The sequence below is a fragment of the Dermacentor variabilis genome, chromosome 11 (genome assembly GCF_050947875.1).
Source record: "Dermacentor variabilis isolate Ectoservices chromosome 11, ASM5094787v1, whole genome shotgun sequence".
Taxonomy (NCBI): Eukaryota; Metazoa; Arthropoda; class Arachnida; order Ixodida; family Ixodidae; genus Dermacentor; species Dermacentor variabilis.
This window is the reverse complement of record NC_134578.1, coordinates 21,438,029-21,460,316: the sequence shown is the minus strand read 5'-3', so window position 1 is coordinate 21,460,316 and position 22,288 is coordinate 21,438,029. Positions and strand designations below refer to the sequence as shown.

At 49.3% G+C, this 22,288-nt stretch overlaps 1 protein-coding gene across 1 annotated transcript in view; it reads left to right on the top strand.

Annotated features, from left to right (window-relative positions):
* Window positions 1–22,288, top strand: part of LOC142564131 (uncharacterized) — a 28,399-nt gene that overhangs the window by 5,715 nt on the left and 396 nt on the right. The window contains exons 3-7 of the mRNA XM_075674989.1: window positions 7,463–7,661; window positions 11,815–11,863; window positions 14,484–14,587; window positions 18,893–18,972; window positions 21,087–21,306. Of these exons, the coding sequence (XP_075531104.1) occupies window positions 7,463–7,661; window positions 11,815–11,863; window positions 14,484–14,587; window positions 18,893–18,972; window positions 21,087–21,306 (652 nt within the window). The remainder of the gene's footprint in view (window positions 1–7,462; window positions 7,662–11,814; window positions 11,864–14,483; window positions 14,588–18,892; window positions 18,973–21,086; window positions 21,307–22,288) is intronic.

The window sequence follows — 22,288 nt, the reverse complement described above, 5'->3', positions numbered from 1 at the left end:
ACACTCCCCAGCAATTCTGGGGAAACATAGTGTCCTCTTTGGTCGAGGGGCGGCGTTGGCCTCAACTCGGTCGAGTGAAGGAAGAGCTTCGGGTCGAGGAACCGTGTGAGAATACGGGGGTTAGTGCTATCACAGAAACTTGATCGCCGACGTCCAGCTTACATGGTCACTTCGGCTCCTTTACGCACGCTGCGTGACCAAAGGATGTCGGCAGCATTTCACTGCCCGCAGCCGAACAATCTACCAGCTGCCCTCCAACGCGGGGCAAGTGATCTGCGATATCAGAAACAAGCATTACGAAATACTGACAGAGAAAAAAAAAATTTCGTAGTAAGGTTGTCGTTTGTTTTAGTGAGGCACACGAAAGGGGGTGTCCTTAATTGCCTAATTAGGAATAATTGCGTATTCCTGCAAAAATTCAGTCCTCCGACGTAGATCGCGTGGCGGGCTTTGTTACACTGCACGCCGCGGCGCGATAACGGCGGTGAAGCTAGACTTAACAGAGTCGCCTTAAGGAAGAAAAAAAAAAAGGCCACGCTCGAAACTAAAGTGTGTCAGTTCCAGACTGTCAGCTGAGGATCTCCGAGACAGACAACCGTGCAAACAAAGGGACTCTGCAGCACCTTTACGGGATCTATATATGACGCCCCTCCATGACGTCTTCGGGCAGAAAGGTGTCGATCATGGTGCTTTATAGCTAGATTGTGTCCAGTAAAGGTGCTGTTGCTAGGCTGCTGCTAGGTGGTGCAGCTTCCCCTGCCGGCCAGGGCGTGCCAAGGGCGGGCGAAGGGCGCATTCAATGGAGCGTTATCATGATAGTGGGACTCCGCATGAGCTGTGCCGTTCGAAACGCGCGACAAGTGGCCGGAATCGCCGTAAAAGGCCGTAGCGACGTTATACGAGTATGTGTGCACGGAGTGTGCGTTTTTCTCTTAAAATTGTAACATAAAAAAGAACCTCGAGCTTTCCGCGCTGCTCCGTTATCAGTCAAAGTTCGGAGCAAGATTGCATTCTTGTTGTCTGGATCATATAACACTTGGTGCTGTTACTTTCCCGTTTCGCCAATAGAGACAGACAGACAGACAAGAAACTTTAATTGGTCCTAAGGGACTACGTTGCCGTAGTCGCGGGCCGCACCTGCGCCGGGGGCGGAAGACCGTGATCTTCCGCCCTGTCGCAGGCCCTTTGGACAGCCCGAAGCTGGACTTGAAGGTCGTTGCTCTTGACGGCTTCATCCCAGTCTTCTTGCCGGTTTAAAGGCGAGTGGCGCAACGCAGAACATTGCCACAGCATGTGGTGCAAGGTCGACCGTTCCTCGCCGCAGTCTGGGCAGCGGGGATCCACACCCGGAGTGTAGTGGCTCAGCCTCGAGCGAGACGGAAAGGAGCCCGTCTGCAGCATTCTCAGCACCGAGGCCTGGGGTCTGCCCAGCTTCGGGTGAGGAGCCGGATACTGTCTGCGTCCCAGCTGGTAATGAGTAGTGATCTCGTGGAAAGTAAGCAGCGGGTCCGTGGTTCGGTCGATCCCCTGTGAAGCCGGGCCCCTCGGACTGGCGCGGTTGATGAGACCTCGCGCCTGGTCGTGGGCCAGCTCATTAGGGTTGATCGAGCCGGGGGAGACGTTCCGGCCCATGTGAGCCGGGAACCAAGTGATGACATGACGGGCCGTGCCTGTCTTGCGGGTCCTCAGCACTGCCGCAGCCTCGGCCGAGACAGAGCCGGCGAGAAAGGCCATTGCCGCCGACCTGGAGTCCGTGAAGATATGCGTGCGCCCGGGTTCGCACAGAGCGAGCGCCACTGCGACTTGCTCTGCGACGGACGCCGTCGAGCGTTGTATAGACGCCGCATTCAGGATCTTGCCCTGGGGGTCAACCACCGTGGCCACGTACGAGTTTGATCCGGGATACCGCGCCGCGTCGACAAAGGACGCGAGCTCTGGGGTTTGCAGGGCAGTCTTGATGAGTGCTCGGGCTCTGGCTGCGCGCCGGGCCTCGTTGTGTTGTGGATGAACATTCCTCGGGAAGGGGGAGACTCGAAAGGTTTCCCTTTCACTCTGGCAAAGCGGGACGGCGCACGACTCCTCGGCCATGGCTGCCAGACCCGCCATCTCGAGTATTCGGCGGCCGGCCTTGGTGGTAGAGAGGCGAACGATCTGTGCCGTTTTCTGCGCTTCGACGACTTCGCTCAGGGTGTTGTGGACCCCGAGTTGCATCAACTTCTCCGTGCTGGTCGTCATGGGGATGCCGAGGACTCGTTTAATACTCTTCCTCATGAGTGCGTCGATCTTGTTCTCCTCCGAACGTGACCAGTTTAGCGCAGAAGCCACGTAGTTGATATGGCTCATAAGGAAGGCGTGGTAGATCCTTATGAGGTTGGCTTCGCTGATGCCCCCCCTCCTGCTTGTCACTCGCGAAACAAGTCTGAGCATGTTCTCCGTCTTCGCACTCAGGCGCGCGATCGTTTGCGCGTTGCTGCCCTTTGCATTGAGGACCAGACCGAGCACTCTGAGAGAATCCACCCTCTGGATGCGCTGACCCGTCTTCGTTCTGAGTTCGATCGGTACTTGGTCCAGCGTCGTGTCGAACTTGCGGCCTTTTCTGTCGGGTCGATAAAGCAAGAGTTCCGACTTAGTCGGCGAAAGGACCAGTCCCGTGCCCTCGAGGAATTCTTCCGTGACTTGCAAGGCTTCTTGCAGGGCCCGCTCCACCGCTGCGTCCGACCCACCGCCGCACCAGACGGTGATGTCGTCCGCGTAGATAGCGTGATTGAGATTGACGGCCCCGATTCGGTCGAGTCGGACTGATAGGTCGCTCATGGAGATGTTGAAGAGCAGTGGAGATAACACCGCACCCTGCGGCGTGCCGCAGGCTCCCAGCGCGTATCCGTCCGACTTGATCTGGCCCAATTTGATCGTGGCCTTGCGATCCCTTAGGAAAGAGCTCACGAACGCGTGAAAGCGTTCGCCGAGGTTCAATCTCGTCACAGAGTCGAGGAGGTGCTTGTGTTTGACCGTGTCGAAGGCCTTGGCGATGTCCAGCGCCAAGATGCCTCGGACGTCTCTCGTGACCACGTCGACTATCTGCCTCTTGATCAGCAGCATGACCTCTTGAGTGGACAGCGAGGGTCTGAAGCCGACCATATTCGGCGGGAGCAGGTGTCGTTCCTCGACATGCCTCGATATTCTGTTGTGGATGACATGCTCCGCCACCTTGCCCACGCAAGACGTGAGCGAAATGGGTCGCAGGCTGTCTATGGCTGGTGTCTTGCCCGGCTTCGGAATTAGGATCACCGAGGCTTCCTTCCAGGCATCCGGTACGATGCCGGCCTCCCAGACATCGTTTATTTCTTTGGTGAGCAGTTCGATCGAGCCTTCGTCTAAATTTCGAAGGAGTCTGTTCGAGATTCCATCCGGCCCGGGCGCCGATCTTCCGTTGAGGCCTTGAAGGGCCGCTCTGACTTCCGAGACGGAGAAGGGGGCGTCGAGCTCCTCGTCCGCCTTGCCGCCATAGGCCGGGTAATCTTCTGGCCCGGTCTGCCCGATGGGGAGGTAGCGACGCGCGACTTCGTCCATCACTTCGTTCATAGATGCGCCTTCGCTATTAAGCTTGTGGACCAGCCTATCGATAGCCAGAGTGTGGTTTCTCTTAGACTGGGTGTCGTCCAATAACTGCTTGAGGAGGTTCCACTTGCCTCCCGCACGCATCTGGCCGTCGACGGACGCGCATACTTCGTTCCATTGCTGCTGGCCGAGCTCCTTGCAGTGCGATTCGATCTCGTGGTTGAGGGCCGCAATCCTCCTCCGGAGGTTGCGATTCAGCTTCTGCGTCTTCCATCTGGCCGTGAGGGAATTCTTGGCTTCGAGCAGGTGCGCCAATCGAGCGTCCATGCGATCGAGCTTGAGGTCCGTTTCGACGGTCCTGGTGACCGCAGCTACATCCTTCTTGAGCTGCGCTACGAGGTCCGCAAACGACTCGTATTTTTCGTGGTCGTCCTTCCTTCTCTTTCGGAAGGCGTCCCAGTCGACTATTTCGAAGGCCCTCTGCGGGGCCGCGCTGACCGGTAGGGAGATTTCCACGATGTAGTGGTCACTTCCCAGGTTCTCTTGCAAGTTGTGCCACTCCGCTCCCGGCGCGTTCTTGACGAAGGCCAGATCCGGGGTGGTGTCTCTCGAGACCGAGTTTCCCATGCGTGTGGGGTAATGGGGGTCGGTTATCAGTTCTAGGGAGCTGTCAGTCGCTGCCTGCAGGAGTCTGCAGCCTTTGGGAATGCTTCTCACGTAGCCCCAGGCTTCGTGCGGCGCGTTGAAATCTCCAGCCATAACGAGCGGCGTCTCCCGCGCCTTGGACGATGCCTTGGTTGTTAGGCTGTAGAAGGTCTGCCGGTTGTCCCTAGGCGAGCAGTACACATTGATAACGAAGACGCTGTTCTTGAGCCAACTGTTTGGTATGATCTCGACGAGCAACGCTTCCAGCTTGGTGTTGCCAAGACGGAGATCGTGCTCCTGGAAGGCGCACTTATTTGCAATAAGTATCGCGATGCCGAGCCCGTTCTCCGCCAACGAGGAGACAGCTCGGTACCCCTTGAGAGAAATCGTTTCCATTCCCGTTTCCTGTAGCAAAATGACGTGGGGCCTCTCTTGCGGCTCCCGGGCCTTGATGAACTGCACCAATTGAGGCCTGCGCCTCCGAAAGCTGGCGCAGTTCCACTGCCACACGATGAGCTTGCTATCCGGTCTGGCCATGGTTGGGCATGTTGGACCGGAGCTGGGCTGAGATGCCATCTTGCTCGTCAGACCACGACTGCTGGTTGTCTTGTAGCATTTCACTGGACACCGCCTCCGGCCTGGCGGCGTCGCCGTAGTGTACGTCACATCGCTTGGCAAGCTCGTTCTCAAGCAGTTGCACTCTGAGTAGAAGAGCCTGGTTACTCTGTACCAGCTCGGCAAAGGATTTTTGCATGCGGTCCAAGGACCTCTGCATGGCAGCCTCCGCCGTGTTCACGTCCTCAACAGTACCCTGGGAGGAGGTGGCTCTGCGCTTGACCGCTCTTGCTGTGGCCCCTTCTTCCGTAGACGTTTGCCTTGGCGCGGCCGCTTGAACGGCGCTGGCGTTTCGGAAGGCCTCAAAGTCAGCCTTCATTCTCCGGATTTCCTCCTTGAGGCTGGCGTTTTCGTTCATCAACTGCGCGATCCTGGGATCATGCGCCCGCTCGCTCTCCTGTGCGGCGGCGTGTTGCGTCCGGCCCGTCTGCTTCGTCTGTTTCACTTTGTCGGCCCAGGTGGGACCTCCTGCGATGCGCACGTTGGACTTGGAGCGGCCCCTAGATTGAGAGCGCCCTCGTTGCACGGAGCGCTCATGTGAGCGGGAGCGCGTTCTAGAGCGAGAAAGACTGCGCGAGCGGGAGCGTCCCCTCGAAGAGCTCCTCTTCCGTAGCGCTGACGTCAGTGTCTGGCTCATCTCGCGTGCCGCGTTGCCGCCCTTCTTGGCGTCGCCAGTTTTCTTCCGCCGGCGCCTTCGGCGTCTCTGCCTGACGACATACGGCGTTTGGTAGCGTTGCTCGCACTTACGATCAGCTGTTGGGTGAGGGCCTCCGCATATGCCGCATTTCGCCTCACACTGGTGGCCTTCAGTGGGGGACGCGGCTCCGCATCCCCTGCACTTCTTCACACTCGGGGTCGGACATACATCGGCCCTGTGGCCCAGTTCCCCACAACCGTAGCACACATCAACTTGCCTTCTGTATAGAGAGCAGGGAAGCATGCCTGCTCCACACATGACAAAGTTCGGCACCCTAAGTCCGTCGAACAGGACGATAACCGTAGTGGTGGTCTTGATGCGACGCACCTCCAACGCGGTGGGGTTCCGCCGGTGTACGATCATTGCGCGGAGCTGAGCGTCGTTGAACTCGACGTCGACGCCCCTCACAACACCCTTGCATGTATTGTCCGAGGCGGCCATGTACGCGGCCACTTCAAAGACCCCTTCGCGCAGGTGTATCTGTTGAACCATCGCGTAAGCACGCGCGTTCCTTTCTTCTGGTGTTGAGACGACGTAGATGTTTTGCACGTTATTTGGGCAGACGATGTCTTCGCCAACCTCGTCGGGTGAAAGCGCCGCCGCCATAGCCAGCGCCTGTGCCACTCTAATAGTGCTGATCTTTTTCACGTCAAGGCCACCCCTTGGCCTAACGATGACTCGAATATGGTCCCGTGGCAGTCTCGGGAGCCTTGAGGCTGCGGCTAGCTTCTTCAGCGCGTTCCGCTGGGCTGCCGTGCGGCGGCCGCCCCTGCGGCCTCCCTGCTTTACCGGGCTCGGCGTCGACTTGGAAGTTTCTTGCCTTGCCTTCTTAGTCTTGCCCGTTGCCGTGGTCCAGCCGGGGCACCTTGCTTCTTCGGGGGTGATTTCCACCCCCTCCACCATCTCGACTTCGGGCATGATGCCCCACCACCCCGGAGTTAGGCCAAGGCCTAGCCCGTACTCCTCACCGGCGTTGACCAGTTAGGGTTAGTTCCGCCCGGCGTGGCGAAAAGTTCAAGGTCGTATAAAGGTTCCAGAAAAGCACCTACCGATATAAATCCGGTATCGGCTTGATCCCCGCAACAAACTGCGTCGAATGATGTACAGTGTTCAAGCGTTTTCGCGGACTGTACCACCGAAAACATTTGAAGAAACGGGAGCCGATGTTTGCGCGTCCGCACTTCTCGGCGCCCCCTGGCGATCTCCCCCCAATAGAGAACTTAGAATTTGCCTTGGTTCTTGCCCCACAAATGCACCTCCGAGCGATCAGTGGAAGCAAGTCTCGCAGGTCTTGCGTTGCTGCGTCGCAAGCTCCGGAAGTGACATGGTCGCCGTGCTTTGAACGTCACTCACATGCACACAAATGCGCAGTCTTTTTTTTTCTTTTTCTTCTCAAAGCAGGGAAATCACAGTGCCAAGTGTTATATTGAACAATTCGGATCAACAATGCGATCTTGCTGCAACATTTCAGGCAGCGAGAAACAAGGCGCAAGAGGAAAATATTTCTTGTTCTTTTTTTATGATCGTCTCCACCCAAATCCACCGCCGCGCACAAAGACCACATTTGCTGTAGCAGGATAACAGGAACTGTCAATATGCCAAACATACATCGTATGGGCTTGAATCGGGTTCTTGCGCACCCCCGTTGAAGTATGGCGAAGGGCGTGGCTTTGCAAATGGCGAAGATCTTCAGAGGCATTGAGTGACACGATGTCCGATGCAAACGCCTCCACCTATGAGCGTAATTTTTTTCCAAGCGGTTGTGTACAGTGTGTTCTGAAACTGAGAATAAATTCTCGGCTCTCTTGGAAATTGAAACCCCTCCATTCACGCGCGACAGCCTCGCCGTAGGTGACGATGGCGTGGCGTTAGCAAAGATCCCCACGAACTGAAGACTTTGAGCTGGAGCAGATATGATATAAATGGTTCTACACTTTGTCTTTTCAGAATTGAGTGGGGGTTGAAGTCCGGTGGTGGCTACGCGCTGCTGAAATTCTCAAGAGATGACACCGTAACAGCGATCGTGAAAGATAGCCAAGGCTACGTGTACTATCCAACAGGAACGTCCAAATACTATGCGGGAGACCCCTTCTCTTTCGGGGTTCGTTCAAAATACAATAGTCGCCTGGATAAGGGCACTCTCGAGGTGGGTCCAAACTTTCTCCAGTGGCATGACATCTGCGGCCTATAAACGTATAACGCAAGCACGTCGTACGGACGGACAGATTGAGCTACGTTGGATCAATACCTCTATACTTAGTCACCAATTAATTCGTTTCAATCAGTAGCACTAGGCGCAATCGTGACGCATCCTTCTTTATTTCATTATCGTTAATTTACCCGAGAAACAAAAGTTACTCATCGCAATGCATAAATGTCTAAATAAATTTGATGCAAATACCCTTGTTTTATGGCGGTGATAACCTAATAATTCAGCACGAACTCCGCCCATAATACTGCACGCTGACTGCCCTCTGTGCTTCCGTGCGACAGAACGTAATTCAATAGAGATGCGCACGTTGAAATAAGTTTGATTAGATTAGATTTGATTTATTGATTTTACCTAATGCGTTTCAGGAGATAAAGTCGCACAGGGCCTTTCGAAGGCCCGTAGTTGTACCTACAGTGTGCAAGCGTGCATCGCATATAAGAGGAAGCTTTTGTTCGGGTGCTCCTATCTAAGTACACGTAAAAAGCAGAATTCCTTTTCCTCAGCAACCACTGCATCAAGTTTGACGAGCTTTGTTGCATTTAAAAGAAAAACATAAAATCTAGTGACTGTATGTTTCTGATTTTTTCATTTAGGTCGTCGATTTTTCATTGAAATTTAACAAAAATAAAAAAAATTTGAGGTAACGAAACTGTCAAGTGTTCAACTCTGTAACTCAGCTATTAAGAATGATATCACAATTATGTAAATTGCATCTAATAGTACATCTAAACCGGATAAAATTGGTATGTTATACATGAACTTCAAAAAATCTAGTAATATGAAAATACAGCGCTTGCAGGTCCCTTGTACACAACGTAGCGAATTCACGTAAGCCATAAATTGACATATCGAATTTTTCCGCTTTGAATGATCTTATGGATGCCGTTTACAGAACCGCGATATCTGTTCTTCATGCATGGATATTAATTTGTAAAATTCGGGATCCTATTTTTTTTCAAACTATCTAATTTTTGAAAACCTTCTAAAAAATGTAAGCCATAAATCGAAATTACCCTACCAACATTCACTAGAAATTAACATATTATCTTTCAAATGCAACATATTTCATTAAAATCAGTCCAGGGGTTATCTAAGAAAAACGCTTTTGCGTTTTGCATGTATTTGAATAGGCCGCGTCGGAGCTGGGCCTGAGCTAAAGCTTCCTCTCAAAGCTACAAGAACGTGAAAGTGCGCAGCGCAGTCGCGCAGAATTTTTCTTGGATCAGCAATGCCTTACTAAATAGGTTCGAACGCCGAGTTATAATGCTAGATATATATTAAAACTTTACCTAATTCGCTACAAAAGTGCAGTTTCGGGGAATAATACTCCGATACGCATCAAGCAGATATATTGTATAGTCAAGCAGATGAAATGCAAACAAGGAAATGAGATAACGCTTTATTTTTTGTTCGATTGTTTACAGTTCGAAAGTCGCATTGCTCTCTTTGCTTTTAAAGGGGCGCATAACAGAAAAATGCGTTGAGCTCTGTGACTACGTTATCCTTTCGTAATACAAGAAAACCACTATTACCGTGAGAGGAAGCTAGCTAATAAGGCACAGAATGCGTAATAAGAAAAGGCGTTTGAGGGCGCGATTTTGAATTTCCCGCAGCAGATGCCGGCGACGTCATATATATTTATAGCACGTAGCTATGGCCATAGCTAGTTTTTATTCACTGAAGATGGATCACATCGCATTTTAGGAGAATCACACAATGAACTTAGCATTTTCCAAGTTCTTTTACCGACCCGCAATTCAGAGCCCCAAGCAGGCAAAATACTTTCAAATACGTTTTGTCGCGTTCACTTCCTGGCGCTGGGGTGTCGGCGCGAAATTGTATAAAAAAATTACTTTGACCTTTCCTGCCTATTTTTAAAGCCAAACTATCACAGCGAAATTACGAGATATACGGAGAGTTTTCAAAGAATCGTGTCGTTTCAAACTAATCCTCAGTTTCACTTTAGTGTCCCTTTGCAAACTGCATTTCTCCGATGACGTCACGCATATGGCGGAACGTAGTTGGCTGGCGCATCTATTCAACTTCTCCTAGTTCTATGGCGATGTATTGATTGCTGGATTCGCAGTCTACTACCGACTATAGTGATGTGGAAGTATTCATAGAAGAGAGAAAGTGACGTAGTTGGGTGTAGACAATACAACAACACCGAACTATGTTACGCTTCATTGTGAGGTAGCACAGAGTGCGGTAGCACAAGGCAAGACAAGGAGAAGGAAGGAAAGAGGACAGGCAATCCTAATGAATCTTTGTCAACTAGCCCGGTTGTCAGTTATGTGCGTGGTGTCGTAATCGGCGACTAAGCGATGATTGCCTGTAAATAACAGAAACAGGTCTCCAAGGCTATGTTTTTGCAAAATGCATGCGCCGGAATTGATTGCGTAGCAAGAAACACGTCATGGCGGCCATGCTTTAGACACCACTTGTTGTAAGTTAAAACTGAATGCTCGCTATCGCTGATGAAAAAAAAAACGCCTCCAGTGTTTCAGCGATCAAAATGACGAGAAAGGTTCACCAGTCTTAGGAATCTTCGGAGCATTTTGACGGAGGTGGGGAGTTTACCTATTAAGAAGTAATTTATCCATCTTCGGCATAGGGAGGATGCCGGCCATGCTTGCCGACGGGGTGGGCCAGAAATTGCTCGGCCTCACCAAATTCACAATTGTTAGCATTGGTGACCATGAAAAATTTCAGGTAATGATTTTTCACGCTCCCGGAGCTTGCGTCTTCTAGGTTACACGCTGGGGACGAGGAGTTTGCGACTGTATATAGTGGAACGCGTTTATAACGAAGTGCTTGTTTAACGGTATATAGTGGAACGCGTTTATAACGAAGTGCTTTTTTGACTGTATATAGTAGAACGCGTTTATAACAAAGGGCTTGTTTGACAGTATGTAGTGGAACACGTTTATAACGAAGTGCTTGTTTGATTGTACATAGTGGAACGCGTTTATAACGAAGTGCTTGTTTGACTGTATATAGTGGAACGCGTTTATAACGAAGTGCTTGTTTGACTGTATATAGTGGAATGCGTTTATAACGAAGTGCTTGTTTGACTGTATATAGTGCAACGCGTTTATAACGAAGTGCTTGTTTGACTATATATAGCGAAACGCGTTTATAACGAAGTGCTTGAGGCCTCCGGAACAATTCGTTATCCCGGTCACTTCGTTGTAAAGGCTGTATCAGTAAAACGTGAAGGATGTGCGGTGGTGTCACTCGAGCAAATAAACTGATAAAAATATGTGCGCACAAATTCAATTAGTCATAAAAAACTGGTGACAGCTTCTTTAGCGATGCGACGTAATTCGTGTGGAACTTTGCGGGTGCGCCTCTACAAAATCCATCTCAAAAGAAATTAAGATACCCAAGAGAAGGCTGGCTTTAGAATACTGAATATTCGGGAAAAAGTAAAAAAAAAAGAAAAAAGAAATACGTTGTTCACAGTGATGGCATTCCAGATGCGGTAGTCGCTGTGAGGACGCCAGTTGTAACGCGAGCCCAAAGTTACCCTTTATTGCTTTGCCTCGGTACCGGCAACACAACGCCCTGAATCACAGTGATGAATCTGCACACGGCGGCTGGTGTGCCCCACAGAGTATGCTAAAGTGACTAGAGACAAATCTGGTGCTGCGATCGGTCGGCCGTCAACGTGACTGATGGATTTGTCCGATATTCGTGCTTGCGGCTTCAAGCGTTCTTGTGACGTCATTTACTGCGTCTTCCTATTTCCCGAGCACTCGTAGTTTCTCGAACGTTCCAAGGTAATACGCTTACTGAACATAGGCGTAATGATGGCGAACTGTCACGCTTACAACGCTATACGTTGTTGGAAATAATCGATTTGCCACGTACCAAAGCGGTTTGAAGCATGATAGACTTAGCGTGACCCACGCGCTTACCATGATTGCGTGGTACCTGAATCCCCATCTCTGCAGTTCCCTCTAGTGAGTTCTTGTATGAAACCCTGTGGCGCCCCTACTAATTCGCGGCGTTAGTCTACAGATGACCTGACCAAAAATGACGTCTTATGGACACGTCTCGAGTATTACGTTTCTTTTCTTCGCAGCCCATGGAGAATGAATACGTTCACTATAACGCGATTCTTCCGTACAATGGTGAGTAAAAACGTTTAATAGCCTTACAACTGAATATTAAGCGGTGTTCTTGTTCAGGATGATGATGATGATAATAATAATAATAATAATAATAATAATAATAATAATAATAATAATAATAATAATAATAATAATAATAATAATAATAATAATAATAATAATAATAATCAACAGCAACATATCGTGCCACTGCTCAAAGGATGTGATACGTTTGCTACGTAGTCTGGTCACGTGTGTTTACTCTTCCGTACACGTCATGGCTCTTCCTCGCGAGGTACGTATCGCTGCGGAAGAAGCGAATCGTAGCGCTGCGCGATTGGATACAACTAGGACACGTCGGGCCCAGGAGGCCGATGTGCGGAGAGCAGCACCAGCCGCAGCTCGCCGTCGATGCCGGGACGATGGTTCAGATCGTCCTCGTGGAAACGACGCGAAGAGACTTCGCCGCGAGGACCCTGTAGTGCGTGGTGCCGAAAATGGAGCTCCTATGGATTCGCTCCTCCAGCTTGCGCTGAGATTCTGCCGCATGCGCCGGGCATGACTGTGACTTCTTTGAACTTTGTACCTCGATGCTTCCTGTGAAGTGGTGGCAGGAGACTAAGGGATTCTTCGTTACCTGGGACACACGTTTCTGATTGCGCAAAAAAAGCCAGACACCAATGCTCATTGCTGCAGTGCGTGACACGCAGTATCCATTTAGGTTGCTCTGCAGAGAACGTTGAAGTAGGGATTAGAAATTAATCCTGTTACTACGAGATATATTGACGTGACAAAAGGCAGAACCTTGCCATACGCTCTCATTTGCCTTCTTTAATTGCAAGTTTGTGGAGAACAAGAATTATAAACAGACATGCCCCCTCGCCTTCCCCGCCCCCAGCAGGCAGCGAAGAACATGTTTCAGGAAGAAATAAATCGAACGCGCGCGGACTATGAGAGCGTTCTAGTGAATTTCTTGACTGGCCACACCTCTTTGCTTTTTGGTTAAATTTGCCGGAGTGTTGACTTGCGGTGTGTGTAGTGTAAATGCTACGGTTTCACTTCCCCTGTAAAAAGCAAAAAGAATTCCGAATGTGGCCTAGCAGACTGAACACCGGGCTGCTTTTCTGGAGGTCGAAGGTTCGATTCAAGCATCGGGTACTAAATTCAGTTTTTTTTTGTAAGCGTGATCTACTCCGCAAAACAGCAGCAACACCAAACCAGCAGCTACGGCCAGGAAAGTCCGGGAGGGCTCACAAGGACAGTTACTATTTAAGATGGGTCTAGGGTCCTCAAAATGCACAGTGGGGTTATGAAGGACGCGGAAGTGCTGGGGCTCCGGTTTCGTTTCAACGATCTGGTGTGCTTTACTTTGCTCCTAAACGTAGGTACAGGCACGTTTTCGCAATCTATTTCAATTGGAACGCTCTCGCCACGATCATGGAATCGAACCGTCGCGGAGCTGACCCGGTGGGTCCTAGGCAACCAATGTCTGAGCACGGTGCAAGCGCCATCTGTTTAGAGTTAGTGAACTAGCCGGCAAAGAGGCTCTGTATAAAAAGAGCGCGAATGATAGATTGCGATTGTTGGTTGGGGACAAGTACGAAAAGTGTGACAAATAATACGGTGTTTGTTTACCTGGATAACAATACCATAAGCGTAGTTAAGCAGGTGGAGAAAATATTATCTGTCCGAGCGAAAGAAAGAAGTGGGAAAAAAGAAAAGAGAGCATTCAGTTGTGCCATATATGATTACACGCATATTTTAAGCCCCGGAATATTGGCGAGAATAGATTTTCTTTCCTTGTAGCAGTATATGGGCATACTGTGGTTCTTGAAGAATGTACTTCTCGTCAATTAACCTAACTATTCATATGTCAATCATTGCGACGACCTAATAATTGAAGACCTGTGTTGCATATTATTTCATAGATGTCTCCATGTTCCTTTCGTTGCTGTCGTTAACCGTTTCAATACCGCGTTGCAAACACACGAGTACCTCTCACTAAGTTTGGAATTCAAGAAAAAAGAACATTTGTGATTATGTGGCATGAAAGTGAAGAAACAAAACAGAAACAGTGAGTCATAATACAAGTAAGCATTCTGTTAGAAGTGTGGCAAAACTTTAAAAGGATCGCCTAGTAAGTATACAATAAACTTCTCGTGCTGCTCCGTTGAAATATTTGTAGTCATCTCGCAGGAAATATGCACACTTTTTGTTCAATTAGTATACGTCATTCTCTTTCTTTCGCGTAGAATAATTTGTGTGCTTCCTTGAAGAATACTGTCTAGCAGTCTGGAATTGTTTGATGCATATTCTTGTCCAACAATTCCACACTGCTAGACAGTATTCTACGAGGAAGCACACAAATAATATATATATATATATATATATATATATATATGTATATATATGTATATATAAATACGGCATAAGAAAAGTGGTTCTTTTAAACATCGATAAACCGGCCGAATAACGTCTTCGAAAAGTTCGTGTTGGCGTGCCATCAAGGTCGATACTGGGATAGGCAGCCCGGTTTTTACGTTTAAGCTTAAAAACTTTATAAGTTGTGTGGGCTGAACCCGCGTTTCGCAGTTCTTTCTGAAGAACTGATTCCTTTCCCTGAATTCACTTTTTTTTGCAGCGCTTAGAGCTCATGAATATTTCAGCTATAGTGGTAGCCACGTGATTCTCTCTGTACACTTTGGCAGTGATGAAGGAGCAGAATTTCCTCTTTTAGAGGGACTGGTGAGTAACTGTTCTACGGACAAAAAAAAAAGCCACTCATTCGGCGTTAGCGCGCAATTAATCAACAAAAAATCATAAAAGTAACGCTTCACAGTTGAAAAAAAAAAAGATCTAGTTCTGGGGATCGAACAAGGAGCACTTATGCGTGTATGAGGCACATCACAATCTCATAAGGCGGAGCAAATGCTGTAAACAAATTTTAGGACACCTTAAACAACTCACGAAAGGACCCGTCGGAAGTCGTAATAGAGATAAACGATAAGATATATGCGCGGGCCGTGACACTGACGATTACGATCGGAACCAGATGTGGTCGCATACGTCACAAGTCGAAAACTATCCTCAACGATTATCCCATCCATGTCAACGCGAAGCATTTCTCCATCGCAGTTGGCGCTAAGCCCGAAAACATCCTTGTTCTCCATGAAAAAAAAAACGCTCTCGGGGATCACCGCATGGGTGGGTCGCAACACACTGATGACGTCTACGATCGTTAGCAGAGGCGGTCACAGACGCTGCACTCTGAACCGAATTTGCCTTCAACAAAGCGGTTATCGAAGTACGCGCCTGCGTCCCACGAGTGTCGGTCTTCCAATCGGCGCCGCTTGACCTCGGCGGTCTGTTTTGAGCGTCCCGTAGCTTGGCGTGGCTCTTTTTTTCGGGACACGCGTCACTTCTCGTGATGCTCGCGGTCCCCGACCGGTTCTGCTACTTATAGGGCCCGCCGGTTCCCCTCCTTCCTCGCCAGCTCGAAGGTGCGCATTGCACACCACTTTAGTCTCGGCAGAGGCACTCTCACGCTCCATTTCCGCTTGGTACTTTTGAGGGCTCAGTGCTGTATCTGCAAGTAGAGGCTTACGCGCTACGTAGCGCAGCTAGCGCAAACGAGCCCCGTCTATTTGCTCCACGAAAACGCGCACCGGCGAGTCGAGCAAGAGAGAGAAGTGGTTCTTGTGGGGAAAAGAGGAAAGGCTAGCATTGTCTTCTGCAATCCATGCGGGAGCATAGCTCAGCCCCAGCAGGGTAGTTGACCTTGGAGTAAAGGAGAGAGGGGGTAGGACGTAGAACGGTAGAGTTCGTCTTAGCAGCATCAAAGCAGCCCGGCCGGGAGGGCGCAGTGGGTTCGACCGGAGGAGCATGCTGCTGATAGACCGTATAGGAGATGGCCCAGCAGAAGCAAAGTTGTGGCGGATCAGGAAGCCCGAGGTGGTGGGATGGTTGTTAGGCTATCAGTATTTGTAGAAATTTCCTGTAGTCTTGCCGTGAGCCCCGACGAGTCGAGGTGCTCAACGACACTTAGGAAGGCTGGTAGCTGATTACGACAGGGGAAGAGGATATCCTCCTGTCGTGAACATGGGAGCCCCAGGTGGTAGAACTCCTGCAGAAGTCGGCCGCGGTGCTCCAGTTGAGCAGGGCAGGCCAGCAGGAGGTGTTCCAGAGTCTCTGGTTCACCGCAGGAGGCACAGGCTGGTGAGGTGGCTTTCCCAAGATGGTGCCGGCGGGCTGCCGTGCAGAAGCAGCCAACTCGCAGTCGGAGCAGCAACGAGGCATCCCTTCGTGGGAGGCCGTGCTGTGGAAAAGGCCGTGGAGGCCGGCCCAAGGATACCCATTTGTCCGGGTGGCAGGGGATAATTTGCCGGCTTAGCCTGTCTCTCGAGAAGTCTGCGGCCGTTACAGCAGGGCTGAGGGGGACGCTTGAGTGGTGGGTACTTTTTGCAAGAGTGTCCGCCTCTTTATTGTCCGGGATCCCCACGTGTACCGGTAGCAAATGCAGAGAGGGAGAGGAATATAGGAAAGCAGGGATGTTAACTAGTCCAGGGTCTGGTTGGCTACCCTACGCGGGAGAGGAAGAAGGGGAAGTAAGAGAAGGGAGAGAGAAGGTAGCCAATGCAGGGATAGTGAGCATCCTGCGTCCTGAAGGGCCATCAGTCTTGAAGAGCGCAGGGCAACCCCAAGGCTAGCCCTGTCAGGGCTCTGCAGCAGAGTAGCGGCGCCTTGGAGTCGCAGAAGATGGCTGCCGGGGTCGCTGGTAACTCCTCTGCCACTAGGTCCACTGCAAGGTAGAGTCCTGCTAGCTCTGCTGCGGTAGAGCTTGCATGTCCCGGGAGACGGCACAGCTTGAGGAGGTGCCAAGCCAGTAGCGATGTGCGAGAGGGAGAGCATGGCGCATGCGCGTGGAGCGAGGAAGGGCCGAGCCAGTAGTGGCGAGTCAGTGGGCGTATATAGGTGCGCGCGCAGCGGTGATTAAACTCTTTGGCCTTGAACGCGCTCGCGTTTGATCTCGGCTCCGATTAGGCAAATAAATGCTCCGTATTAAAGAAATATATGTTACATATGAAATAATATTGCATGATCATAACAAACACATATACTTCGACTTCAAAGGCGGCATGCACGAATTTACACATTGGCGGTGCAGCGAGCGGTAGCCCAAAGCTGTAGGAAGGCTCGCCTTGACAGTTTTGACTGGCGGTAGCTAGATGTGTCTTCTGGTAGGCCGTGATGCACAGTGATCTGCTGATTCACGTCGAAAAACGTCCAAGTGGAGTCGGCAGACCCCTGCGCGTCACTCGTAATGTAATGGAGACTAATATACGCAATGCTATCACTCATCTCGCGCCGTCACGCCACAGAGGTGTACACTGGCTTCAAGATGAACTAGCCACAATAGCTAGCATTGGCACCCGCGTAACAAATGCAAGTAGTGGCGTTGATTCCAGCACTGCAGGCAACGGGACGCTTACGAAGTATGTGGGAGGAGAAGGCGAGGAAAATGGCGAGGAAGGAAGGCGACAGTGTATGCAGTTTGTTGCCCCTGAGTTTTTCTGTACAAAGGGATTTGTAAGCTGAGCGGCGACTGCTGCATTTAGTCCAGCTGGTGACTGTGGCAGGGTTTGTTGGCTCGTGGCCCCGAGCGATGCAAAGGAATCAATGATGGTAATGTCCAATGACAATGACTGGCAGTGAGGATGACATATATCGACAATTATTTACTGTCACGAAACTTTCTCTACCTTGCGGAATTCTGCTGAAATAATTGTATTGTTCAGTGTTCCAGCGCTGCCTATTGCCGATTGGCTTAACCTCTTTCTTGCATCTGCTAACGTACAGGTAAGCCTAGAACCTAAAACAATACTCAGGGAAAGAGTCAGTCCTACGTACGGCAGCCGGAAGTGGCGACTTCTTTTTTTTTCAACTGAGAAGCTTTCTTTTTGGATAGGCACTAAAGTTAGCTTTGTAGCGGCATGCTAATCTTGGTTGGATGACACTTCCGTCTTTTGTTTGAAACTTTCAGCACGTTACGGATTTCAGCTAAACTGGTCCAAAATTAAGCAAATTTTTCTTACGTGGCCGCCAGCTACAATTGGTAACTACCATGACGTTCGTCTGGTCGTTAGGTTGATAGACATTGTGAGGGGCAGGCACTTGATGATTGATGAACGCCAGCCAAAGGAAAGAAACGCTACTTAGGAAGACAAGTTTTGTGAATACGTGCCCTAGTTTTCTTCTCAAGATGTCCTACACTTTGAATTGCCGATTTGATTAAGCAAGCGCCGATATAGTCCTGGTTAGCTCATATAGCGCAGTGACTGCCATATTCTAAAAAAAGACGTTGGTGCAAATTTTAGATCCGGGGACTGGGAACAACTTTTCTTCAACAACCGAGATTTGTCTAATGCGAAGAGTTGAATTGCAAATCTCCACTAACCAAGCATTCAAAAAACTGCGAAGTTATTTGGCCTCCATTAAGTGGTTTCATATCTACCACAATATTCAGCTAAAATTTCGTGGAGACAGTTATAAACACAGCTTCAGTGAAAAGGTTGTGTCCGCCTTCAGCAAGGTGCCTGATGTAAACGTAGATTAACAACTCTGTCTTTATCCTTACTACTTTAGCTCTACTTAGAGATGCACAAAAGCCTTCGTAGTGCACATATTGGAGCAAGAGTAGAAGTCGCTTTAGACACCCTGTGGCTACTACGGTGCGTGTGAACATTCGCTCGCTTCGCCTTCTTTAGTCTTTTATTCCTTCCCCCTTCTCTCTCATGCAGGTTCCCAAACCAGACGTCCTTCTGGTTAACCTTCCCGCCTTTCCTTGTTTGTCTCTCCCCTTCGCAACAACAAATTATTCCTGCATTCTCTTTCTCGAAAAGTGTTGCTTGTAAGGAGACTTCTGGGCAGTAATTTAGAACAGTCTTCGTATCGTCTAGATTTGTCGCGCCTACACCAGGTTGAATCAAAGTTGGTGAATTTGTTTCGTGAAGCAAACATTATCGCTTCTACAAGCAAAAGTATTCTGCACAGGATTCCGTTATCGGAGGTGTTGCCGTCATGATACCAGGCTCCTACGCTGTCTACACAGGAGTCTACACGGGGCCGGACGAGTAAGTCTGCAAGTGTCATAACCTGTTTTATTATTACTGGTTCTTTTTTTCTAATTTCACTTGTGTTATACTGGCTTAAGTAAGGAATAACGGAATTTTTATCTGGTTGGCGTAGGTGCAGGCGGGTACAAGATTACTGCGGTGGTAGGGCACTTTAGATTAGGTTAAGTTAGGCATTCGGGCCCTTTAGCGCTTGGGGCACCAACACCTTGCGTCCCCATATGAAAATTCTCTATAGGAAGCGCGTTATGCACGTTTTTCTTTCACCCTCTCACGAAGCGTACGCCTTGTGGTGCGACATGGCATTGCGTATGCGCGTATTTTACTATTTGTGTGGCAGCCAATAAGCCCAGCTCTGGAGAGGGAACTTTCGGATAATCGCAGAATATTACGCTATAAGAAACCGGTGTCTGTTTCAGCAGCTGTGACATGAGTGAATGTGGCGTTCGCTCCGCTGGTCGAGACAGACACTATTCTCCACGTGCGCTCTCCCATGCAGTGAGTGAATGAGTAAGTGAAACAACTTTATTCGGTCCACAATAGACGCGACTAAACTCAACGTCACCTGGTTAGGGCCACTCGGGGACCATGAGGTGAAACCTGACGGCCCTCTCGCGGGCCCTCTGGACTGCCAGGATTTCAGAGGTCTGGTCCTGGGCCTTAATAAACTTCAACGCCTCCTCTTGGGTGAAAGGGGGACCAGCAGAGGCGCAGCCCCACAGTGAAATCTTTTGCAATCATCGCGATTCCTGCGCTTCAGTGGGGGGTTTTGAGACATTTCATGACCTCAAGTAAACAAGAAGAACTGGAAAGCTTCAGCTATACTTTTGTTTAACGCTTCACCTAAGTTAACGAGTTGGCTGAAAACTCCTGCATATGTCTGCATATATATATATACATATTCTTACGCCTAACACCAATTGCATGCCTCTACTGCTGCTCTCGCTCTGTTAAGGAATGTAAATCTTGTCAAGGTGATCCCTCAGCTTTCAGTTCCGGCATCCCTATAATCGAAAAGGAAAATACAAATGAACTGAAATTGAACACATTACTGGAAATTACGAAGAACCGTTCGAATCTGTGGTGGCATCTCTCTCGTGGACGCTGCTCGGCTAAAGTTTTACTTTCGGCGTCTCTGAAATATCCTTTCGTTGCAGCGCCAAGAGTGACGGGTCCCACGGAATACAAGAGAACCATTCTTGTCCTCTGTCGCAACACATTTCAAGCTTCATAGAGACGGTTTCAGGGACCATTTGTATGCGCAGCTGTAAAACACGAAAAAATGTTCTATAACAGACAACAGAAATAACGAATTAACTTCTGCAATTGCAATCGTAATTGAAGCCTTTTCACAAATAATTAGCCTAAAATGCTTCGGAAACTTTGGTGCTTTAGGGAAAAAAACATTTGCATGTGGAAATTGTTAATTAGTCCTTGCTTTCTCAACAACCCATAGCTGAATTCTCACTCCTGGCTATCAAGAACGGAAGCTGTTGGCCTTGCTTTAAGTTTCCCATGCTCATTCATAATTCCTAGATGCTCTGAAGTAAGCGCTACAAAAAATGGTACGCTGGGATTTGCGGGTTTAAGGCCCCCATTTTTATGAAATAGGGGCATGTTGGCATCTTCTACAAGTATCTAATACACTTCAAAGAAGTGGCGTTGCGTTTAGAGGCTCGCAAACTAATCGAGTGTGACATCTCCATCCTCTTTTACCTGATCGACTGTTACGCAATATTCTGCTGATTTACCAAAGAAATACCTTGTGAAGGCCCCCTATCCACATTCATGTATCTATAGCACAAGCAACACATATATCCTTACTTGCAACTACATCTGACAATGGTTACCTGACTCTCATTTGTTGTGTCTACTTCACTAAAACGGCATATTGTTCCGGCCACTGGCCATGTACCCCTTTTAGAGATTGAATGCAACCTTTTATTGTTTGCTGCTTTGTTGCATCCTTAATATTTGCAATGTTTTAAACGCAGAAGCACTCATGTTTTTTTATGAAACAGAAACAAGTTCTGGCCAATGACATTCACCCATAGGCACAACCTTAGGCACATATAAAGGCACATTGTTCAACTGATTTTGCCTTGTCACTGCAGAATTCGTGTCAACGCGCCAGGCGCAGTTTCAGACCTGGGAAAGCCAGATGTATCAGGCATATTTGTGAAAATCGGCGTACGGAAGAACCTCAAGATGTACGTGTTCTTCGCCGACTACGCTAACAAAGCGGTTATGGCGCCATTCGGAGAACTCATAAGCTCGGGCCATGAATTCGTTCCACGATTTTCGATGAACTTCAACGTTAGACACGTCCTCATGGTAAGTGCTCAATGACTCAGTTCGGCGCCTAGTATGTACGCTATTTTATCTCGAAGCTCTTGGTTTTCGATTCTTTTTCCTTGTGTTCCTAGCGTGATAAAATTTCGTGAGATTGGCTTCGCTTTGTGTGAGTAGCTGGATGCGGGCGTTGGCGCGTGGGGGCTTTCTTTTGCCTGCACATTTTTTAAGCACTTTCTTGACACTTTCGTGAAAAATATTAAATTGCGAGACCTTCCGATCTGAGAGGCCATATGCCATCACCGCGGCTATCTTCCGACTTCCCCGATAGCTGGCGCTGACATCTGGAAGGTTTCTTTCGTTAGGCATCGACTCGTTCGAAACGAGAAGCGATCTCGAAAACTCCACAAGGTTAGTCACAAAAATGTGACGTCGAAGCGACCTGATGCTAAGCTAAAGCCGTTTACACAGTCCTTTGTTTATAACGAAGTGCATTTTACAAAAAGCAACAAAAAATTGAATTCGAAGCAGGCAGCAAGGACCGGCACCATGTTTTACTCAAACTACGTAATTCACGCAAAGCCGGTAACGCTAAATCTGCGAAATAGCGTGCGTACGCTATACGCTATGGGTTGTTTAGCATTCTGCGCGCGCGCAGTGATGGCCCACTATTTTATAGCGCGGGAAGTGGTATAGCTTACGCTAAACTAAAGCTGTCTACAACATTACACGCACAGTAGTTACCAGCCCCAGGTGTCGCGGTCAGCTTTCCCGATGCCGTCCACTGCTCCGGCAACCCCGTAAACCACCGTGAATGGCATGAGCAAAGGTGGTAGCGACACCTTGTGGAGCCGTGCCCAACTACGATGCGTTTAGAGAAACTTTTGTCTCGCGGTAAGATTTTTCACTACAGGCTAAAACTCTCTATTGCTGGTCGCCCTGTCATTTAGATAAGCAATTACATTATATCGAATGAGTTAAGGATGAAGTGACATGAGTATTGCACTGTGTCATGGAACGCCGC